This window comes from Stegodyphus dumicola, chromosome 4 (genome assembly GCF_044657685.1).
Source record: "Stegodyphus dumicola isolate Sdum_Otavi_A_Nest chromosome 4, ASM4465768v1".
NCBI classification, from domain to species: domain Eukaryota; kingdom Metazoa; phylum Arthropoda; class Arachnida; order Araneae; family Eresidae; genus Stegodyphus; species Stegodyphus dumicola.
In genome coordinates, this window is record NC_140771.1 from 134,501,030 (window position 1) to 134,526,706 (window position 25,677).

The 25,677-nt window shown below is 31.5% G+C and overlaps 1 protein-coding gene across 4 annotated transcripts in view; it reads right to left on the reverse strand.

Annotated features, from left to right (window-relative positions):
* Window positions 1–243: 243 nt before the first annotated feature.
* The window catches only part of LOC146997697 (inositol polyphosphate-5-phosphatase A-like), a 90,190-nt gene continuing 64,756 nt past the window's right edge, over window positions 244–25,677 (reverse strand). For 2 of the 4 annotated variants that reach the window (XM_085815494.1, XM_085815492.1), the window contains exons 4-6: window positions 18,830–18,934; window positions 15,584–15,684; window positions 267–788 (exon numbers count right to left, since the gene is read on the reverse strand). In XM_085815494.1, coding sequence (XP_085671620.1) covers window positions 740–788; window positions 15,584–15,684; window positions 18,830–18,934 — 255 coding nt within the window. In that variant the 3' untranslated portion in view covers window positions 267–739. Of the gene's footprint in view, window positions 789–15,583; window positions 15,685–18,829; window positions 18,935–25,677 lie in introns of all 4 variants that reach the window. The other 2 variants (XM_085815491.1, XM_085815495.1) reach the window with 2 other exon arrangements.

A 25,677-nucleotide genomic window follows, 5' to 3' on the forward strand; every position in this document is an offset into this window, starting at 1 on the left:
TGTAGTATGATTCTAAATCCAGAAAATACCACTAGCAATAGTGAAGAAAGAACACAGAAGTTATTGAAACTGAAAAAATTTCAATTGACAAGTTAGTCGGTGGTGGTGTGGTGTATTTAATTATGGCAAAGCACACTAGGGCTATCTGCCTAAGGGAAGGGATGCCTTCGTGGAGGACTTTCTAAGAGAAACTGGCTCGTATAATCGTTAAACATGGGGAAAACCCCGAAGACACCAATGCAGCCAGGCCTATCGCAGGATTTGAACCTTGGACTGAACTACCAGTGTTCAGCAACGTTACCGCTCGGCCGCTGGTGGGCGACAAGTTAGTCGGAATTCTTGACATAACAACTACAGTACTTGAACAGCAAAACTTTGTAACTGAACAATTATGTCCATCTATAGAACTGAAGAGAAAGTATAAGCACAAATAACGAAGCAACTCAAACAATTTACAATGAAAGATATGTTTAATAAAGTAAACAAATAAATACAGTACAAAATCCAAAATCTGCATGTCCATTATCCGGAATGATCTAAAATTCCGACATCAAAAACCACCAAAACCGTTTTACTCGTAGGCTTTACACAGGCGTATTTGATTTCTCTGCGCATAATAAAACATCTGGAGAGTCCCAATTCTTAATTTCACTTCAACACTACGTAAAATACCTTGCTATTGAAGAAATAATCATTTTAGTATAAATTTGTATGACCAGTAATTTGGCTCCGTTGCTGCCTATATGCTCGGCCTATATGTTACGTACAAAATATAAACTTCCAAGTGCCTATAAATACATTAAAATATTGTCAAAACAAGTAAGCATACAAAAATGACACTCTAATATTCAACTTAGCATAATCCTAGTCTTGAAAATGAATACACGATTCGTACACATTTGTGCACACGGAAATTAAGTACTTTTAAGGAGCATTAATGAAGAAAAATTAAGGACCTATGAGCAAATGGGAACTGAATAAATTCAATTAAAAATATTATCTATGCCTAATTTCACTTTTGTAATACCATCCTAAAAAGATCCATAAGTAGGATGCATTATTATTAAACATAACTTAATTAACATAATTATTAATAAGTTTAAGAATAAAATCATGCAGTTTATCAAGTAGAATTAAATATTTTACACTTATAAGAGGCTGGACATATTTGCAAGAAGATAAGTGACATTTACGTTTTACTAATAGTTAGCTTTATGTTGATTTTTTTTATGTCTCATTTTGTCACATACTTGATCAGTCTAGAGCAGAGGTTCTCAACCGGTGGTACGTGTACCACCGGTGGTACGTGTACCACTGGTGGTATGCAAGAAAAAAATTGGTGATACACAAAGAAGCAAAGTATTTTTAACTATTTTTTTGAAAAGTTAAAATCCCAACATCCTGATTGAGTTTTTTCTCTTAACACTCGTAAATTTATGTGATCTGCGCTTTGTTCAAGATTGGTGGTGGTAGTACTTTGTAGTAATGGTACGAAAGGGTTTCAGTTTTTGTTTAGATGGTACACGTTAGTCAAAAGGTTGAGAACTGCTGGTCTAGAGGTTTAATAACAGGTAGATTTTATGTCAAACGGCATAGGTTAAAATGAGAAGTAAGATCATACTCAGCATGATTCATAACAAAAGACTGAACATTATCACCGCTGCTGCTTGTCTAGAGAGAGACCTGCTGATTAGAACAAACTTGAAAGGCCTGATGTAGGCACGGTTAGCAAGTGTTGAAAGTTATTTAAGCTCTGTTTGATGCAGTTAGTGTCATAGCTTTGTGCAGAATTCCATGGGCTGTTACCCAGTTAATATACTTTCAGGTTCCAATAAGCTATTCAAGCACCAAAGTTGATAAGTTGTATTATTTTAAGTCTCACTAGATGCAAAGAATAAGTTTTACTTGAATTTCTACATTTTTGTGTTTTATCTTGTGACCAAAGTGAGTATTAACCACTTGCGCTATGACTAAACTTCACGGTTGCGGGGCCATGCGCTACAATATAACAAGCGGTAAAGTGTCTCATTTACGCAGCTCCGCGTCTGTGAGTACAATCCAGAACTGTAACTCGAGAAATAAACAATCTCGTTGTTAGGCAACGTGTGCACCACGTTATTTTCATTTTTAGGCATGGTTTGAGACAAAAGCATCTTGACGTGCGTGGCACGTCTTTTTAGCGCAAGTGGTTAATGAAAGGCAATAACTCGCTTTAATACATGGAGATAATTTTTAAGGGCAAGCAGTTAGTTATAAATAATTAAATTAGGTTAAACAGGTAACCTTAGTCATTATGGATTTACATGGCCACTATTAAATTTTTTTTCAAACAATATTTGTTAAAAAAACCCTATTAAAATCAAAATCTAATAAAGTTTCACAGTTAAAAATACATGTAATTTATGACACTGATTCTTAAATAATATTAGAAAAATTACACATTAAAAGCTACAAAACATGTATGTTTGTAACAACAACACTCAACAAAATATTTATCCGTCATTTTAATTTGAAGCCTTCTCAAACATTTTGGCTAGTTTATATTGATTGCCTTCTCTTTAAGCATCTTTTCTAACAATAATTAGAGAATTGCCTCAATATGCAAACCAATGCTCTCACTAGTTTCTGCATGCTTTATCTCCTAACTTGTCAACCACTCCACAATGTACTTATGAGGATTTACTTGATCTGGTAAAAGTTAAATAGACCAAAACCCCCGAAAGTCGTGAAGCACATTATCGCTATGTCTGAAAGTAACTATAATATCAGACAAAGGTTTAAATAAGCCTCTTATTTAAAAAGAACTTAAAACATAAATGAATGCATAAATGATGTGCTAACAAAATCTATTACAGCTCACGGTGACGTAATTAAACACAAATTCAAACTAAAAATGTGGACTAGTGGTCAAAGATTATACAATTTAATTTAATTTGGCTCAGTAACCCTATCATGTGAGGAAACAGAAATGGAAAATTATAGTAAAGGTTGAAATTATAAATAATTGGGTAATTTACATAATAACTGCACATATCTTTGAAGAATAATTTACTTTATGTAGTCAGTTTCTTTCTTCAGCATGTTTCCTTTTCATTTTAGAATTTTTGGATTTAATTAAAGATTTCTGTTTTTCTAAAAAACACTAAATGCATTTAGAATGTATAGAAAAAAGTGACTAATTTAATTTCTTTAGTAATATGAAATTCAGAAGAAATATGAAATATATATGGTAAAGATCGGTTACAGAGATGGTTGGCAGAATTTTTAGAATTTAGTGACACACCAAACAACAAAATCTAGAAATGGCAAAATTTTTATAATTTAGAACAGGCATTGGAAGCAGAATTTAAAAAGGTACTATGCAGTTGAATTTAGGATCCACAGAGATTGAATAAAGGGAAGATAAACATGTTAAGAAAAAGATTCTAGTAGCAGGAGTAAAACATTCAAATATTATGCCTTCATTGTTCTTCCAGACGTTCTCAAAAAAGTAAGAAATTAATCGCAAACTTTCTGTAAAATACATCCATTACGTGTTTATACCATGGAGACATTTTTCACTTTGTCACATATTTCTCGAATCGTCTAGAATTGAGGGTCTATAAATCTTGCCTTCAAATCCTTCTAAATTTTCCAAGCTGCAATGTCAAAAATACTAAAGAAAAATTATCCCAACCAATTTTGTAACAGCAAAGAGCCAGAAATATTTTGGGGGTAAAAAGGGGGGGGGGAGAAAAAGTATAAAATTAATTTTATAGAGAAAACTGATGCATATTCTGAGAATTTTGAATATTCTGAGAGAATTACATCGGAAAAATTAAAAAGAAGACTTTTTAATTAATTACATAGCTAACTTTGCTTTTGCTAAGAGCTGTTTTGTAAAATGTGCTTTATAGCATTATACCTTGTTTATTTTTCAGATTTAAAATATTGTATAATAAGTTGCCAAAATGAAACTTTATAATATAACAGCGAAAAATAAAAATTGTTTATTTTAATGTTATTTTTTAAATATAATTTCAATATATTACCATTATTTTAATGAAATTTATCAATGTTACAATGTTTAAAAAAAAATAGTCGAAAAATTCTCAGATTTCGTTAAAAATTTTCTATAGAAACTGATGTTAAAATTGCCAAAATGTTGACAAGTCGCCAAATTTAGAACTGTTTAATAAAAGAATTATCTCCAAAAGCGAAAGTTGTTTAAGAGCTCTTTATTACCAAAAATGAAATTCGAAATGCTGATGTTTCACTTCTTGCTTAGAAACTCGAGTATCCCATGAAACTCGAGTAAATATTAGAAATACAAACAAATTACAACCCATGAACCCATTAAAAAAAAAAAAAAAAAAAAAAAAAAAAAATTACATCAGTTAATCGCAAAAAATATTACTCCAAAATGCTAATTCACACTCAAAATGGCAGTCGTAAAAACAGACAGAAATTTCAGATGATTAAAATTAAGGACCTTCTACTGATTTGAGCCAAAATTAAGGACTTTAAAGGACCAAAAATCGATTCCAAAAAAATTAAGGACTGTACGAACCCTGTAATAGCACATCAAAGCAACATAGATAACCACAGAGTTTAATAAATACAAGCATGATTTTTGCTCATAACATGTAATTGAACACTCCTTCAGAAATAGTCTACTCTCCTGTGTAATATTCTGAGCCACTTAGAACTGAACTTAAAGACTACTACCACTAATTATGGTAACACATGTTAAATGTTCTACAACAGCAAATTTAGATAATCATATGGACTTTTTGAAGTAACCAATCATTAAACATTAGGTGTCTGCTGTTACGATTTTATTAAAAGTTTCTTCATTTGCCCTGCAACTTTATACTTATAGTGCATTAATGCCTTTTTTTTTTTTTTTTAAATAGTGACTTTCTGTACCTTAATATAGAAAGAGCCAATGTCTAGAGTGAGACTTGAATCAGTCACATCATAAGCATGAGCTTTATCATAAAGAAAAGTTTTCTACCACTATAACATTAAATCAGATTCCACTTTCAAGAGATCACCATGTTAAGCACTTTAGAATAAAAGAGTATTGTAAAAATATTTAAAGCAATATGTGCATAAAAATAAAAAGTAGCAATTTGCCTTTTCACTAATTAAATAAATAAAGAAAGACAAAACTGCAGTACAATGCTTCTTTAACCCCTTGAGGAAAAGTGTGCAGGAAATGAAGAGCAACCACAGGACCGAACCCACGCTGAATACTTTTTTGCTTCATATAAATCCCTATTTTGGTTACTCCACTGTTGTTATTAATTTTGAATTTATTTAGCATACAATTTTATGACACTCTAAAATTATGAGACATATATAAAAAATTCTTTTATGTGTGTTTTCAGTGCCACTTTGCTCTTCACAGCTGATTTGTTTACATTCCACAAAATGAGCATGTTTACGTCCGTGGAAAAATACACACATGCTTTTGAAAACAGCCCTTGAAAGCTTCTTCTGGCATTAAAAATAGAAAATATGACAGCGAAAAAGATCCTAAAGTAGGAAGAGATTTTCTATAAGTTCCAAATTTTAACTCTAGTACTTCTGGTAGTGTTATTAATCAAATGTGCCTACAAAGAACATAATATTGAAATCAACAAACAGATTAAATTTAGGGAAAGCCTTATTAAGGGGGTGTTTGTAAGCTGTGTAGTTATTTGTAATTTTTTATTAATAATCTTTTTCTCTCATTTAAGAGTGTAAAAATAACTTTAAAAGATGCAATTTTCTTTTCAATAAAATTCTTAAATGCATATTTTGAAAAGCACTCTTCACTTCCTTAAAATATTTTCCTATTTTATCGCTCCATTATGTTTTTCAACACATGTGCTGGTTTTTAAGAACAGATCTATCTGTATTAAAAAATAATTAAGGTATGAGTGCATTTTACTTATTCATGAGCAAATAATCTATATATATAACATAGAAATTAGAAAGAGCAAAATGTCAACAAAAGTCAGAAAGTTATAACCTATTATCAGCACAACCTGCACAACCATTAGTCCCAAAGTATGCAGATTATCGAAACAGTACAGTGTGAGTGTATATATATATATATATATATATATATATATATATAAAATTTTCTGTACATACTAAATTACAACTTGAGGCTTAAATACCTTGATTAAATTAAATTTGGACTTGGATGTTCCCCCATGATTGGTTTATCCTTTACAGAGCAGGTCATAGATTCACTTCAAGAAAAGCAATTCTACTAAAGTTTAATATTCAAAATATTTCTCATAAAATGTAAGAGCAGTCTTTAGAACAATAATTTCAGTTGTAAATTTTATAAAATTTACAACTGAAAATTTACAACTGAAATTATTGTAAAATTCCAAAGACCTTCAAAACAATTATTTTTTCAATTTTGCACAGGCATAAATACTGTAAGAAAATTAAAATTAAATTTCAGTTCTAAATTTCATAACATTTACAACTGAAATTATTGTAAAATTCAGAAGACCTTCAAAAACAATCATTTTTTAAATTTTGCACTCAAATGCTATAGCTGACAAAACTAAATTATGAAACATCATACAATTAAAATAACATACTATGTTTCCTCTAATATTTGCCCCTTTTTCTTTTACTAATTGTAACAGCCCCCCCCACACACACAAAAAAGAGGAAAATAATGTGAATAATTTAATTTCCAAAGGATGCAGCTACAGCTAAGAACATAAGAAATGAAAAAGAGTAGTCATAGCTAAGCAAAATGTAATTATAATAATACTATTTCTTTAAAAGAATACATAGCAGCATTACAGTACCTAATAAGATATCTTCATTTTAACTTCTCTATAACTTGAGTCTCATACATTCTTATTGTTTTCTCTACTACTCCTTAGGCCTCAAATCATCCATAAATAATTAGAGAAGGTGAATGTGCAGCTGACTCAAACTAGACTAACTGACTGTTCATGTTTGCTAAACTGTGGCTAGTTGGTTCTTGTATTGGTCTGGCATGAAGTGCAATACAGTGTTGCTACCTTTCCAAAATTTCTGAACAGCATATTTTTAAATGAAATATTTAATTTAAAAAATTAATCTATTTTTTCCCAAATTTATGGTGAATAGAAAGTAAATATTTCTATTATTACATTTATTATTTATAATTATTTATTAAAAATATTGAACTAATTAATTATTTTAAAATTAATAAACTGCTCTGTCTGCTTTTGCTTTACTATAAAATTCAATAGTAAAGAAACTATAATTGTCTAAGTTAAACAAAAGGTTTAGACAGCAACAAGGCAAAAATTATGAATTTTATCTCTTTAACTGTTTATTTTCTTTAATTTATGCATTTACCATATATACTATAATATATATGTATATTCAGAACTGGTTGAATGACTGAATAATTAAAACAGAAATTAAAAACTTATAAACTGAAACTAACATTCACTTTTTAATAAATATTTTCAGGTTAAAAATTAAAAATTTCACTTTTTGTCACTCAAAACCTTTAGATCAGTTTAGATAAAGGTCAAGTTATATTCATTATCTGTTCCAACAAAATACTCAAAAATATTTTTGAAAATTTACTTTATTTAATCATAATTTTTATAAAAACCGGACACACTGACGATTAATTTAGATCACAAATCTAAAAACCGGCTTGTCTGGTGAAAACTGGCTTGGTGGGAACAATGGATTAAAAATTTAAGGGAAAGGTTCAGTGTGACCTTCACAAGTAGTTTCCAAGGGTTTGCATAAATGAAAACAATCACCATGTGGAAGAATCCATTTTAAAATTTAGGGAAGCTTGTTCTTTTAATGCAGCAAGGAAAGGAAATCATGCGAATATTTTTTAAATCTTCAAAATCAGGTGCTAAAAGGCTAGGAGATAAAATAGGAGAGGGGGGAATACATGAAGAAATACGGTATATTGTAAGGGTGAGATGACATGTTCAGAGCACAGATATTTTTCTCTAATATTCAAATGAAAAAGAAATAAGCTATAATGAAAATTCTGAAATGTAAATGTTCATTAAAAATTAAAAGTAATTCTTTTCTGACGGGCATCTTATTTCCAAATAAAATGGCTAAAGTAAATTCAGATCTCATAATAGTGTGAAATTAATATTGTAAAATCTAAACTTTTTTTAAATCAGAGAAATTTAAAAAAAGAGTACAATTTCCTAACTCATTTGAAATCATAGGATTTGGATATAAATGCAAGTCTTCTAATACTCTCATTAAATTTCACTCACTTAAAAAGGTTAAATCACAATAAAACAAAACATTTTTAAATAAATAATTCTTATTCATATATTTAATTATTACATTAACCTCTTGACATATAAATAAAATAAGCATCTGAACTTCTTGACATACAAATAAAAAAATCATCTAAAGAATGTCATTTAATTTGGACACTCATGTGCTAGCTTAGAAACAGACCATTTTATTTTCAAATTAATTTAAATAAATTTCAAACAATAATAACATGCGGCGTTCGCCGAAGACAGTTCTTGACATCTTGGAGATGTCAAAGTCTGCAATGGCACATCGAATCAATGATGTCTCCTGAACTTCATTGCTTGTCAAGGGGTTAAAGGCTACTTTTCCATTCCAACAAAATGCAATTATAGCCATTAGTTAACCAAAGACAGCTAAATAATCTTTCACCTAACATGAAGATCTTATTTACATAACTTTGCAACTACAGTTATCTCCAAATTACACAGAGGCAAAGTAACTTGATCGTATCCCTTAAAAAAAACTGTTTATTAGGCAATGATGGAAAAATTAATGTCGCAAATGACCAACAAAAAACAAAAATGTTTGTGGAAAATACAAGAGAAGAAAAATGCTTGGGATAACAAGAATGATAACTTATGGCATCATAGTTTTTGGGAATGGTTTTTAATGCGAAATATATACATTATTTGTAGGTACTGTGGAACATATGAACACTATTAGTTAAAATTGCTCATTTATAGAAATAAATCAAGTGCACAGCCGAAATTTGGTACATAACGACTTCAACTGAAAAACAAGTGTTGTTCATATATTATTCTTTTTGTTTTGAAGTGTGATCCATTACTAATTTAATTTAATGATGATTTAATTTTACACAGTCAAAAAAAAACCTGAAGATTGATTAAATGAAAATACAGATAAACTGCTTAGTATTTTTCTGTTACTTGTATTATAATATGGGTAATTCTATTTTCCTGTGTTTTTGCCTCAGATTAAATGATTTTTAGTTAACCATAAGCATGTTCCCCAGTATTATCCCAATACACCAAGAGTTTACTAATTCATAGTCCCCTTGAAATATGTTTGCCAGCTATTTGATCAAAAGAAACTAGAGGGAACTTTGGTACATACGAACACTATAAGTTAAAATTGCTCATTTATAGAAATAAATCAAGTGCACAGCCAAAATTTCATACATCCAAAAAAAACCATGTTGCACAAGACACCTTCTCTTCCATACATCTGGACAACAATTCTAAATACAGAAATCCTTCAGAAACCCATAAAACAGATGAACGTGATTAAATCATACTTTCCAGCTCCAGCTGACAAAGCAGACAAGCCATGTGTGAGAGTTCCTTTATTTTTTTTAACCATGTCTCGAGCATGTGAACCTGCACACTTTTATTTTTAACTTTACAAAATTTATTTTTGAAGATTAAAAATGAAAAAAAAAAGGGGGGGGGAAATATCTGTATCATTTAATATGGCTCTGTTACAAGAAGTTTATGACTAACAGTTGTAAATTAAATTCAGCATTAGCAGAAACAATATATGTATTTAAAAATATTTTGAGGAATTTCAAATTCTATGTATTTGTGTAAGTCTTATGCTGCAAAGAAAAGAAAACTTCATAGTAATCCTGCACAGTGCTTCTCTCTTAGACTCCTACAGGTCACTGCCTCACCATCCATTCCCGACGTGACAATACCTATTATCAATCGATAAATTCACCTTTTTTATTCTTATTCACTTCTGCATTATTCAATTCATTCTGTTTCCTAAGACAATTCATATTCTGATGGTTATTTTGCTACCAAACTATGTATGTATGTTTAAAACAATACAAAAATATCTCAGAGTTCAAATTACTTTATCTGCATTCTTTACACAACTTTTAATCTACATTAAAGGTTATTTCTATAGTGTTGCTTATTACATATATCCTATGCTTCAACTTCTGATTTTTGTTACTTTAGTTGACATGATAAAGAAAATTTAATAATTAGCACTTATAATACTTTAAACACTCATTTAAAAATATCTTTGGATTTTACTGGTTAAGTGCATAAAAGCATTAAACAATATTATTTAAAAAAAATTCTTTTTAAAATAATATTGTTTAATTCTTAATTTTTTTAGTTAAAATTTTTTACCTTTAGTTAAAATGCAATCTTGCAGATAGTTAACTCTATTTACTTTTTAATTATTATTTAACTCTGAATTAAAATTTTCATAAAATCTGAAATTCCCATACAGAAAATTCAGATATACAGTCAAAAGTCGTTAATTCGGACACCCATAATCCGGAATGATCTATAATCCGGACCTCAAAGCTACAAACTTTCTGCGCATGCGTCGCGTTGACGCATGCGCGTAAGACCTTTACCGCTGCTAATTTGCGTGAGCACGTGCGCAAAATACGTTTACGAATGCACGTTTAATGTATAACGGACGGGATAAGCTAAGCTAAAATTATCTAATTATCTATTTCAGTTAATGTTGCAGATTGCGTTGTTCCTTAATCTTCGAATTGGATCCGGATTATTATTTTTTGCAGACTGTTAGAGCAATTTTATAAAAGTAAGCTTGAACTTTCGATTATGTCAAATAGAATTTCCGATATATATTTACTAATATGTAAAGGATATACAAAGCGAAAGTATCTTTCGGAGTCCGTTAAACAAAAAGTGGAATTGCTGCAAAAAATGGATAAAGTTTATCTAAACTTTAACGTTTGTTTATCTAAACTTTGTTTATCTTTAACGCTGCGGTGGCGTGCATTGAATTGGAAGTTGATCTGTCAACACTATCCTTATCTTAAGGGCAGATGTTTTTATTTTATTTGGCTTATAATTGCTTACTCAATGTAGTATTTCATCTCGTCTTTGATATGATTTAAATCAAATGCCTCGTCATTATAATTTGCTTCCGATAGCGAAGAAAGTGACAGAGGTTATTAAAAACGAAAAAATTTCGATTGACAAATTAGTCGGTATTCTCGACACAGCAATTATATCACTTGAACAGCGGAACTTTGTAACTGAACAAGAAATTATGTCTGTTTATAGAATTAAAGAGAATGTATTATAACATAAAAAACGAAGCAACTTAAACAACTTACATTGAAAGAAATGTTTAATAAAGTAAACAAATAAATATTAAGCTTTTTTTTTTTTTTTTGTAAATTTTGATACCCTTTAAATCATAATTGTTCTTTATTTCGTAAATTACGGTTTCATATTTTTAATTTTATAATTTCTGCATGCCATTTTACCAGATTTAAACTGATGATCTATAATCCGGAAAAATCGATAATCCGGAATCGCCGAAGTCCCGACGAGTCCGGATTAACGACTTTTGACTGTATTACTTTGATATTTACGAGGGTTGGAACTTTAATGGTGGCAACACAGCTGAAAAAACGCTACGCAACAAAACCAAAGAATATTGCGTATACCACACGTGAACTACATACCTACCTTACCTCTCAGCAAAAAGACTCGTCCTGCCTACGTCACGCACATGCGGAGTGGCGTAAAGAATGGATCCTTGTATTAGCTCGCGGTCTAAAGTAAGTGTTGTCAGGATGTTTTCAAAACAAGAACAATGATCTTGGATAAAAATTGAATGTGCCAGAGGTCGTACAGCACGACAGTGTCATCAAGGGCTGCTTCAAGAGGCTAGCGGGGAATCTGCATTGCCTTACAGAACCCTAGCAAGATGGGTGAAAGCATTCAATGAAGGATGCCAAAACGTGGCAGACATGCTGCGGCCAGGTCGTCCAAGTTTCAGCGATGCAGACGTGCAAGCTGTTGCCGCACTAATGGACAGTGATCGCCGCCAAACGATTCGTCAGCTGGCCAGACAAACCGGATTAGTGCACACGACTGTGCTGCACATTCTGAAGGAACGCCTGTCCATGAGAATAATTGCTTCATGATGGCTTCCACATCAATTGACGGAAATGCAGAAATGACTATGATATGATGCTGCCCGAACCCACCTGGAGCGCTATGAGCGCGAAGGAGATGCTTTTTTACGCCATATCATTACACTGGATGAGACTTCGGCCCGATTGTACCAGTCAGAACTGAAACACTAATCAAACGAATAGCGTCTTCACAGGTCACCATGACGTTCGAAATTTCATCAGAACTCCAGCAATGTGAAAGTTATGGTGATTCGCGTGTACGACTGTGATGGTGTCATCCTAACGCATACTGCTCCCCCACAGCAAACCATCACTGCGCAGTATTACTGCTCATTTTTGGAGCCGAATCTCCGACCCGCTTTGAGAAAAAAAACGGTGACACTTTCTGCAGAACACTCTTCTCATTTTGCATGACAATGCTCGGCCGCATGCAAAGCAAGCTGTGACTGATTTGTTCAAGTGATGGGGCTGGGAAGTGATTTACCATCCAACATACTCCCCAGATCTAAGCCCTTGTGACTAAATTCCTAAGATGAAGGAACCACTTCGTGGCACTCGCTTCCAAACTGTTCCTGAGATTCTTGCGTCAATAGACCAGTCCATTCAAACTATTAACAAAATAAGCGCTGCTACAGGTATTCTGCGACTTCCACATCGTTGGAAGCGGGTTGTACACAATGCTGGCGACTATATTGAAGGACTGTAAAACATGGTGACATGAATCACTTTTGTATTCCTTGTAAATAAATAGTTGCCACTATTAAAGTTCCAACCCTCGTATAATATGTTATTGGCCTTGCTTAGAACATTGCCATTAACAATGTGCAAAATTTGCTGAGTTTTTGAAAAACAAAGTTACAGCAGAATATACACAATATTTGTCCATCAAATTGCTTTTGCCAATAAAGGTAAAAATATGACATTTTCACATAAACACTTTAAAATTTTGGTAGCAAATAACTTTCATGTGCTACTGCAATCATATTAATGCATAAAACACTTTTGAATTTAAGAAAAAATAATTATGTAAAAACCTGTATAATGTAATTTTTTATTCAAATCCTGGGTTGCTACAGTTATATTTAAGATTATTTCACACTTTTCATTATTATAAAAAATAAAATTTTAAATTCAGATACAAAAAATTGACCCAGATTATTTAATTTCCATGTTTGAAATCATATTCAGGGACCATACACAAACTGAACACAATGTTTGCATTTATACATAATGAAGATAATATATAAGTTTATAAAAAGGTTTCTGATGTTAATATTGGGTCATCTGAAAAATTCTTCATTGTTCAAATTGAAGTATGTTTTCTTATTATTTTGTTACTCCTGATACTGAGTAACCTTGATCAAAGTGGACATGTTCAAATACCATCTTTTCTATTTGCATTGCATAATTCTAGAATGTGCTGGACGCCCAACAGCGGCCGAGCGGTAAAGTCGTTGAACAATGGTAGTTCGATCCGAGGTTCGAATCCTGTGAACGGGCTGGCTGCATGGGCGTTTTCGTGGTTTTCCCCATGTGTTACGTGTATACGAGCCAGTTTCCCTCAGAAAGTCCTCCACAAAGGCATCCCTCCCCTTAGCCAGATAGGCCTCGAGGCTTTGCCATAATTAAATAACCTAACCTAGAATGTGCTGTGCAAATTCCCCCCCCCCCCAGAACAGTGCTAAGAACAGAGAACCTATAAGTACTTTTTGTCATATTATGCTCATTTATTTTAAAATGGAAATAAAAATGCTAATTAGATTGCCAGCAAAATGTGTGCTGTTTCTTATGACACAGTTCCAAGGTAGTTTGGAGAACAACTAGCCTGTAAATTTCAGCTCTGAACTATGCAACATTACATGAGAAAGATCATAAGGTTAGCCAAAGTATCTCTTTTGGTTAGTAATACCAAAAGGGGACTGCATCCAAAAAAATTAATGCTTTGTGCACGGAAAGAGTACAAAGAAATTATATACTACAAATTGCTGCCACCAAATCAGACAAATTCAGAAAAATAGTTTCCAAATGGCAGTTTTAATATAAAAAAAATCAATGCAAAGAGCCTAAAAGTGACCAACCTTTCTATCACAACTATGATTGGCCCAACATTTCGATGAATGTCAGATGAAAACATACTGAGCATGGATGAGATGTTTTGTGTCATCCACGCCCAGATTCAAGACCTTGCCCTCTTGGATTTGCATCACTTCAGGTTACTTAAAGAATCTCTGAATAGCCTGCAGTTCATTTTTTTTTATATTATTTAACAACATGTCAATAACTTCTTTAAGAATGATCCTAATGACTTTTTAAAATGTAAATTTTTCAGGTGCTTGAGAGATGTCACAGAACCAAAACAAAAATTATAGGGGCAAAAACTCAGAATAAAATGATGCTAAAAAGTTCAATGTAGGTTTCCTACGTTTCTGCTCAATTTCATTTGTATTTATAATCAGAGAATTTTAGATGACCCAACAGATTAAGTGATAAGCACTCTATGCAAACTGTTATAAGTATTATTCAACATAATGCTTTTCAAAAATGAAATTTTATTCACAAAATCTTACAGAACCCCTGTACTAGAAAACACTGGAAGACTTTAGTATTGGCAAACAGCCAACTCGTAGCAGTGTTTGAATAATTTAAAAATGAAAAATATTTCTAGTTTGACTTTCTTTGTATGAATATTGTATCATGATTCTAAAATAATAAAACTTCATAATTAATGAGATCCTCTCAGCATTTGAAAGATTATCAATTAGATAATTCATTCAGCATACAATATGGATCAAAATTGATAATTAAAATAGGTTACCCTCTAGTAAACTACAAAAAATTTCCACTGAATGACATTTCCGAAGGAAAAAATTCACCCCAAATTATTTTAATATGTTTATTAATAAGGCACCTCAAGGCAAATTGACAATGATGCCAAATATCCCAAATTTTGAAATTAAATATCGTAGACAATTTTTGTCATATGGAAGTTAAGCTTGTGTTTCATTTTTCCTAACGGAGATATAAATTTCCTGAATGTAAGAATTACAGGCCCTAGGGAACTGCATAAAAAATACATTTTGTATCATTTGCAAAATTCAATATTTTGAAGAAAAAAGAAAAAAAAAGGGGGGGGGGCTAAAGCAATATTCATGTCATTTAAAACTTTTTTTTGTAACTGGAAGTAGATATCCTTGATTAACAGTTATGAAAATAAAGGCTGTGTAATCACTTTTCTGGAACATGGTTTATATGTGCGTATGCATTTGTGTACATGTGAGTATTAAGTGTTCATTTATCAAGCATCATTTGTCAATTTTTTAATTTTAAAAACCTATTATATTAGTAATGAAACAATCTAATTCTATACCTGCAAAATTAAATATATACAACAAATTAAAAGACATTTACCTTAAGAATTCTTCAACATGCCCTATACTTTCTTTAGTATTTTTACCTCCAACTTCTTGGCAATGCAAGGTTATAAATTTTGGTTGATAAAGCTTAACGACCTAAAAAATTCCACTTTGAATCAGCATGTATAACATTAACTTTCTATGCATGCAACAGAAGGAAATAGTATTAGCCTCGAATTATTTTTTATTTAAAAGGGGAAAATATAACACTGTCTGAACAAAAAATTAATAAATATTTATAAATACTATTAAATTTGCCCCTGGGATCGACTAAGTCTCATATATAATTAAATGAAAGAAGGCTTTGTGAAAATTGAATGCCACAGAAATATTTTAATTCACCTTCAAAATTTTCTCATAGAATTCAAAATTTAATCTTGCAAATGAAGTACTTTTTTGGTATTATATTCCCCCCTTATTTGTTTTAAAACAGCTGATGATTTCATTTTGGTTAGAGCTATTTAACCTCACTCAAACATGTATAATCTCAAATGTATCATAACTCTGTTACATCATAACATGTTAGCTGTTACATTATAACATGTTAAATGTATCTAATCTTACATCAATAATACAATAAATTCATTCACAGACAGAATATAAATATTTAATACATCTCACTTCTAATGTTTCTTGTTTCTCTAGTGGATTTTTTTTTATATATAATTGTTATTCGATTTAAAAGCACAATTTTTGTCTTCTAAAATATAAGCCATTATTTGAGGCATTATGCATTTGACATATAAAATTAAATCCTTAGCTGGTTAAACAAAAATATTTTCATTACTTTTCTTATTCCAAATTACTCATTTCTACATCAGGCACTTAATATTCAGCCTTAAAGCAGTTCATTCATTTTTACACATCTATTTTATAAATGCTTGATGAATTTTATTAAAAATATCATTCCATCATTTCTAGGCACAATATAAAATTAAGATCGCAATTAAGAAGCAACAGCTTTTGGTACTAACACTGTATCATATAACACTGTGATGGTTTAGTATCGAAAGTCCAAAAACAAGGACTATGACATTCAAGAAGCAGAACGTTCTGGCCATTCCTTCTGATGTTGATGAGGCCTGCCTGCCAGAACTTGCAGAAAAAGATCAGTATGCAATCACTCGAGAGCTTGCTAAGGAATTAGATGTTAGCGCCATGTCCATTATTCATGCTATGCATCGCATAAACTTGACATACAAGTTCAATTACTGGGTGTCGCATGAGACGAAGCAGATACAGACAGACATTTTCAGGCCTGCACTAATCCATTTGAATATCAATGCAAGGATAAAATTCTGGACCACATCGACACTTGTGATAAAAAGTGGATTCACTTCAACAACAAAACCGAAAAGTGGCTTGGTCTGCATGCGGTGAGCCTGTCGGCAGCATGCAAAGTACAATTTTGACTAATAAAAAGATCATGCTTTGTATCTGGAGGGATATCTGTGGCATTATCCAAAAATAGTATCTGGAAAGAGGTAAAAGTAACAGTAAGGTGTACAGCAAGATACTAGTCCATGCTGACGCTACTATCAAGGAAAAATGTCAAACTGAGTTCCGGCACAAAAAGATAATATACTCCATCAAAATAATGAAAGACCACATGTGTCTGCATTCACCAGCTGGACTCTGTACAGACTTGAATTGGATCTTTTGCAACAACCACTGTACAGCACTGACATTGCTCCTTCGGACTTCTACCTTTTTTTACATATGCAGCTACATCTTGCTGGTGCTATATATATATATTATATATATATATCAAGCAAGGTAGTAATTACAATTTTGAAAAACTAATTTTGGTCTAGAAAACATCTTGCGCAATATGCTGGAAAATAAGTGAAATATAAAAAATGTTTTAAGCTTACCTAAAAGTTACCAAAAGCTGCTGCTCCAAAAAGTTCAACACGTTTTAAAAATTAATACATATGAAAATCAAACCATTAGACATGTAAAACATTAAAAAACAGAATCAGATAAAAAAGTAAGCGGAAAACGGTAAATTAGCCCAACTCGACTTCCAAACTGGCTTTTCAAGGGAAATTTAATTTATTTGAACTTCGAATCAAGCTAACCCCATTACGCGTTTCGCCGAAACAGACAATTGAAACTTTTTCGCTACAAAAATTTTTTAAATTTAGACAAAGTGTCTTGGAAATTTTAATAGTCTCAATCCTCTGTTCCAATTTCACGACGCGCCCGCACAAAATGACACATTAAGGTGCTAATATATATATATATATATATTATAAACATAAAATATATATATATATATTATGTTTAAGGCATGCACTCTTGCAATTCAAATCATACGACAAGGGGTTAAAAGATGGACAGATAAAACATTTTAAGAAATGCTAACAGGTGATTATTTCATATTTACATATGTGGAGTGTTCGTCCAGCAAAACTATGAACTTTTGCTTTTAAATCTGTTTCGAGCCAAGACCTTGAAAACAGAAACAGAGTAAGTTCTAGCTTCAGAAATAGCATAGCGAAATGATTTATTTCCCCAACATGGCTTAATGAACTGAAAAATCTTCACATTAGCCAATACAAAAATATTTTCAATTTTAGGTAAATTTATGAAAATTTGGAACACAAAAATAATAGAAATTTTAGACATTTAATGAAATCCATTATTTCTACTTATACAGGACAGGCAACATGACAGTTACCATTTCAATGAATACATTAATTTTCAATGCAAGCTACATATAAGTAGATACGGCAATAGAAAGCATATTGCACATGTACAAGTCAGGTCATTTTATTTTACCTGAGTTAGTAAATACCTTCAATCCAGTCACCGTGTTTCTAAATGCACACATGCATCAGTTGGATCATGCTCTCCGTGACACAGCAACAAACAAGCAGTATGGAATGAATCCCACGATAATTCATTAATGAGTGTCATTAAAAGTTTTTAGTTTCATAGAATAAAAACTGGTTTTCACCATCCCCCATAAGCATTCAAGCATGATATCAAAATCATGAATGAAAAAAAGAGAGAAAAGCACATTAATAACGTCAAAACTAAATGTATTAAACAGATTTTCGAATCCAATAACAACTCGCAAGGCACATGAAGCATATTACTCAACTTCCCTTTAAATTTCCAGTTACATTATATGGCAGTATCTTTCAGACTCTCCCGTGTTTTTATGCAAATCTGATTAAACATAAAAGCATAATTTTTGCAAAAGTTTCAGCAAAATCATTTAAACAAAACTTACATCTTCCATGGCTATGAAATTTGATGCATCATGAAAAAGATGTATCTTGAATAGATCAAAGATTGTATGACCAATACTCCAGCGTGTTCTCATGAATCCTTTACTCTAAAAACAGAAAATGAAACAAAAAAAAAAAAAAAAAAAACAAAAAAAACAAAAAAAAAAAAAAAAGTAATTTAACAAATATTAAACACCTTAGTAAAAAAACATAAGATAATGTGCATACAGCATATTTTAGAATTAAGTCTTTAATATGTTTTAGAGTTAAGATGTGGAAAGTAGTACCAATGAATAGCTGTCTATTAATTTTTATAAAACTATCATATCCAAAACCTCCTAACAGTGTTTTCTTATCATTATGTAGGCCATGTAATATTCCAAAACACTTTTTCTAACTTAACTTATAGCAGAACTCTGTCAAAATTAACAAAGGATATTACATTTAAATTTTTTAATATTGTAACCAAACCACAAGTCTAAGAATTATATTAAATAAATGAAATTTAAACATTTCAAACTTGTATATGAGATAAATTTTTAATGAAATGGGAATAAATTTCTATACATGAGTATTTTTTAAATTTGATTTAAGGTCCAAAATTTTAATTCCAATACTAGAAATGATATTGTTCATGCTTTCTACAAAAAGTGCTCAACTGATTTACTTTAATACAGCATTTATAATAAAAAGTCCAAAATCTGGATTTTTCATATTCGAAATGATCTAATATCTGGACTTCAGAACAGCCTTCAGCAATTTTTTAAGATTTTTTTTTTCTTACAAAGTATTGGAATGGAGAGTATAATACTAAAAAAAAAAGAAGCTGTTCCATAACAATGATTTTTCTCACTGACTAACTGAGATTCCTACTCATAACATTCAAACACCTGCTGGCTAAGTGGCTATGACTACACTTTTTTCACTCAATGGTTGTGGGGATTTTGCCATTTTTTTTTAACAATATAATTTATTCTTTAACATAAAGAATAACTGAATGTCCAAGACATATTTTTTGGGAGCAGGATGTCGCTCATTCTAGTTTCTTTTCACTGGCATAGCAACAGGAGAAGGAATTTGATTCTGAGGAATTTAAGTTCAGTTAACATTGCAAATTGTGCTGTTTCTTAACTTTTTAATTTGATTCAGCTGATTATTTTTTGGAGCTGGTATAATTGGTGCTGCACTATTAAAATTAAAGTTAGAACTTATGTTAGGAATATGGCACTGGAGAGTCAATAGAACAACAATGAATAAAGAAAAACTATTCATAATTCTAAAAATGATAAATTATGACAAAGTACTGATTGAATAGATGAGATAGTGATGCTACACCATTGACAGTCCAATGCTATTGGCTGTAGGCAAAATATTTAATGATGATGAAGTTAAAAGCTTAATTCGTATATTCAGCAGGTCGGTTAACCAAATTTAAAAATCACCATGGCATGAGGCAGTTCAAAATTTCAGGCAATAAAGCTTCAGCTGATCCATGTGTATTCACCAAACTCATTAAGGATGAAAGTTATCTCCAGAATTTATTGCTGTGATAACATTGGTGTTGCCTGGTAATATACGAATTTTACAATACCCGAGCTACCTGTACAGAAAAGACCTAACCTTGTGTCAAAGATTCCAAAGCGAGACTAATCCTTCTGGTATGTGCAAATGTTACAGGAATACACAAATTTTAACTTTACACAATTGGGAATAACACAACTTTGACATTTGAAAGAGTAAAATTTTCTCTATCATCGCTTAAATATAGAAGCATGAATGACAGAAACATTAACAAATGACTGATTTTGAAAATAATTTCATACCAGATGCTCAGCAACGTTTGAAATTAGTTGATTCATCGGATGATGCAAAATTTTAGCACTTATAGACAACTGTTTGGCTCATACATTACTTAATGTTTTAGCTAATGTCTCCATCTTTTTCTTTCCTCCAAATTAAACATAAATCATTTGCCCAATGAGTATCAGAGTGCTTTGTACACTGATGCAGATGTAAGATAGTCTTTTTAAAACCTATGTTGAATTTTCAGAACAGTAACAAGGCCATTCAAGAATTTTTCAAGTACACTGACATAAAATCTGCTTCGTGGATCATTGGACATCATTGGTCATAGAAAGATGTGTCTGAAGATATATTTAGAAATGCTTGGAATAATTTATTGCTAGCTGCCATATTTCATGGTGATGATGATTACAACAATCACAAAAATTATACATAAGCAGAAGGCAAAATTTTCCAATTAATGGAACTTGTGAAGAAATGTGGAAAAGTAATAATAAACAAAGATGATATAACAGAAATTTTTCATTGCAATAAAAATGCTTCAATTAGTCGATTAACAGATGGCGAAATCTGCCATCAAACAGCCCATTCACAGAATTCAAACCTTGGACCAAATTACCGTTTGGCCACTGGGCCCTTTTCACTCCATCAAATCTAGCTTTACGAAGGACTGCAAGCTCACAACAACCTCATTGCATCATTGTTCAACAGAGCTTGTGTGAATGGGTTGTGGAGAACACATGGCCACATTGCATACCTTAGCAGAGGGTATACAGTGTATGGCATAGTTGCTACTCCTCCGCCTACCTTTAATGGTGCAGCAGCATATGACCTTCATTTGTGAACAGAGTGGTGCATGCGATTATATCAATGGAATGACATTTCTCAAACAAATTCTGCTTCTACATGCAATATCAAGGTAGACAAATATACAGATGCCTCCACAGTAGGAAGTGCTTCTTAGAATTTTACTGTATGAATCCTACAGGTCCAGCAGTAGGAGGTATAGTATGGTATGCCCTTTACAGGTCAGATCTACGCCAGCATTTCGATGTGTGGTCAATTCGACACGAGGTCGTTTCGACGCAGGGTCAGTTTGACACCATACTTTTTTTTGTTCTTGTTTGACGCCATACTTTTAATATTTTTATTTATTTTTAGAATAAGTTTGCACCATCATTCAAATAAATTTGGTGTTATCATCATTTGGTGTTTCACACCCCACATTATGGGAATTCATAGATGGTCTCAGGCATGTTCAAAAATCAATTGATCAATGTTATAAACAATTTGTATGTGGAGATGAACCACTGCAAAAGCAGAATAGGTATCTGCGAGCTGATATGAGAATTAAAGTAATAGTTGAAGATTTTTGAAAATCGAGAAATAATGGGATACCTGAAAGGTGTGACGCATAACTTTGCAATGGATTAGTATAATAACATTTCTGTGATGTAATCTTATTTATGTGTAATCTTATTTACCTGTAATTATATTTGTCTGCAATATAATATAACTACTTTGTAACCATATGTTTTTTTTACCATTTGTGTATTTTGCCTTTTTGATACTGTTTTCTGAAATAAATAAATAAAAAAAAAACCTCCTTCATGTCCCGGGGCCGCGACATTGGCGAGAGGGGTTCTCACTAATCTGGGACACAAACAAAAATCTAGAACACTTTCGCACATATACACACATATATTTATTTCAAATATGCATGCAAACAATTTCTAATTCAATAAATAAAAATCAGTCATATTACTTTATATTACTTCATATTTATTCTAAAAATAAATAAAAATACTAAAAAAAATATGGCATCAAACTGCCCCGGTGTCGAAATGACCTGCTTTGTGGGTTGCCATTTGATACAAGTTAAGCTTGTGTCAAGAAAGCATACAATAAACTAATTAGCCAGAGTTACATTACAGATATGATAAAATCTGTGGTGTTTCCCATATATTCACAAAGACTTCAGAATTACCTTACAGCAAGGTAATGCACAATCACGGTAAGCAATCAATGTCAATACTTCAGTAACACACAAAAGGTTACAATTCCGTCTTGACTGCTGGATTCACTAGATGTTTTCCCAATTGAACATGTCTCGTATACAAATGCTGCACACACTGGAATAACAGAGACTACTAGAAGCTGCAAATGATAAAACTCTGGCAACGAATTTCAGTCACAAGACAGAAGAGGATCTATAATTTATCCTTGAGTTATGGTTTTATTCCAAGCATTTTTCTTAACTTATATCCCAGATATCATGAAACAGGCCAAGATTTTGCAACTATAATGTTCAAGGACATGTCACACACATTTTAATTTAGTATGGTGTTTAGGTTGAGTGTCATTTCCGCGTAGTTTTTTTTTTTTTTCTTGCCATTTTTCTTAAGTGCAACATTTACGCTGATGTGATCTTTCTTCTGGATATTACGCTACGTAATTTGCTGATTGCGTTGCTACAGCCTGCATCTGTGGTGCCACGACTTAAGATATGGCCAATGACAGAATGCCACTGCAACCTCGATGAGCCAAACCACTAGATTCCCTGAAGCAATGTACAAGAATTTTTAGTTTTGTTACAGTCATATAGCCTAGGCATATTTTCACCTGTTTTAGCATATGAAATTGTTACAAAGCTGAAACAGCTGATTTGCCTTTCAGATACAACAATTTTACCAGAAATTCATTATTGAGCAATTCAACTGACAGTTACTCATCAAAATTAGAAAATATAAAAAAACTAAATTTCAGCAGATGAACAGCTTAATCTCTTTGGCATTTCAGTTACCCTACAGTATATATTCCCCCTTGTATTCATTGCATATATTATGGTCAAAGTAAAAAATCTAGTGATTATTAATAATAATCCAGTTGTTGGGTTAATGAGATAAATAACACAAAATAATCACATTTACTCATAAATATTTATAATCATCAATGGGTTTGGTCAATGCAAATAATTAAGCATACTAAACATAAATTTCAAACTCTAATGAAATTTTAATGTCATGCAAACATGCATGAAATTAAAAAATGTCTTGCAACAATGATTACTGTTATTTATTACATACTTTAGCATTTTTCTTAGCAGTGAAATGCAATCAATGAAAAAAAAAATGTTTTATAACAATAACAATGATTACTATTATTTGTAAGATACATTCATTATTTACTACATCAAATAAATTATATTATGAACACCTTACAGCAACAAAAAATGCAAATAAATTGCATTATAAACACACTGCTATTACATTTCAAAGAAACTGTTACCAACTGTAAAATATGAAGTTACGGAGGGTTTCTGAATTTTTCCACTGTAGCGATTTGGGTTACCATTACTTGTGCAATTACAATATTGAAATCCCTGACTACCTAAATTTCTTATGAGCACATTTGTGTGATCAATAATTTGGCTCTGTAGCTGCATATCTGCTTGGCATACATCTCAAACAGAAACATTCTACGTAAAAACATTGTTGATTTTAAAACTTTTATATCTCTGATGCCAACTTGGAAAATTATTATTTATTATATTTTATTTTTATAAACCTATGTTTATCAAGACATGACAACTTGAGTAATGACTCATGCAACGATGCCTAAACAATATTCTTATATTAGTAATTGAAAAACAAGGAGTATGGAAACCTTTCATGTTGACATTTACGCTTGGCGATGATTACAGATGCGCTAAATGTTGACAAGGAAAAATTTAACAAAAATGTCTTTCCATATGCTAAAAATAGATTTTATTAATGATGCTCATAGGCCAAAAGATTACATGTAGCGCTAATTGTTTAACACATAAACTGCATGTAAGATTGTATGGCCGCACCTGGAGGCAGAATATATGGAAGAAAAGATTGTTGGAATTTAGAGAAGCACCGAGCAACAAAATTAAGGGATAAAAGGATATCTGGAATTTAAAGAAAGCTCTGGGATCTAAAATTTAGGGACGGCATAAATTTAGAACATAAGGGGGTTGCATGGTAGGAGACTTTAGGACCCATGGAGACTGCATCAGGCGGTAAGATATCTAGTGCTGGCCCTCGATAAGCCTTAAGTATCTGTGGGAATTATTTATTCAGGACGCCGATAAGCCTTAAACATGTGTAAGAAATAGACATAAGTATAATAAATAACTAATAATTCTGGCTTAATTGCCTCAGTGCGCAATAGAGGCAAGACAAAATTTAGCGGAAGAACTTCCCAGGCAGCATGCATTCGTATAAGAAACGTTAAAGTTGAACGTAAAAATATCATAAAAAGTGTCCAGTGGCAATTACTAAATATTTACGTATATTTTTACGTTATACTATACGTAACTTTTACGTAAAATTTAGGTATATTTACGCGAGAGACTACCGTTCATTCGCAACTTTTACGTATAATATACGTAAATCTCAATTTTTTGCTTCACGTATGCGTATATATTTAGTAAAAATTTACGTAAATTTCCCCGATTTTTTACTGTATATAAACGTATATATTAGGTAAAAATTAAGGTAGATATTCCCCGTATTTTACGGTACAAAAACGTATATATTTCCCGTAATTTCCGGTACAAAAACGTATATATTTGATAGTAATTGACCTAAATCTTCCCTATGTTTTCTTTGCATATGTGAATGACTGGTAAAATTTTAATCCGATGTATTCTCCACTTTACTGTGTATAAATGCACATTTTTTGGTACAAAATTTGCATAAATCTCCAATTACTTTTTCACTGCATTTTTCATAAAATGTACTTATTTTAATCTCATATTTTTTATATAAATCTATGCAAAAACTTTCTGTATGCTATGATTAAAAGGTAAAATAATTTTTATATCAAATTCTTACATATCTGCCTTTTAGTTATGTACAGCAATATGGAATATATATAACTGGAAAATTTAAATGCACTAGTAAATGGGGAAAAAAAAAAAAAAAAAAAAAATTTCTATTAAAAATTACGTAACACTTAAAGGCTGAAAATGACTTTTAATATTTCATTTCAAAGTGACTACAAAATATGCAATAAATTT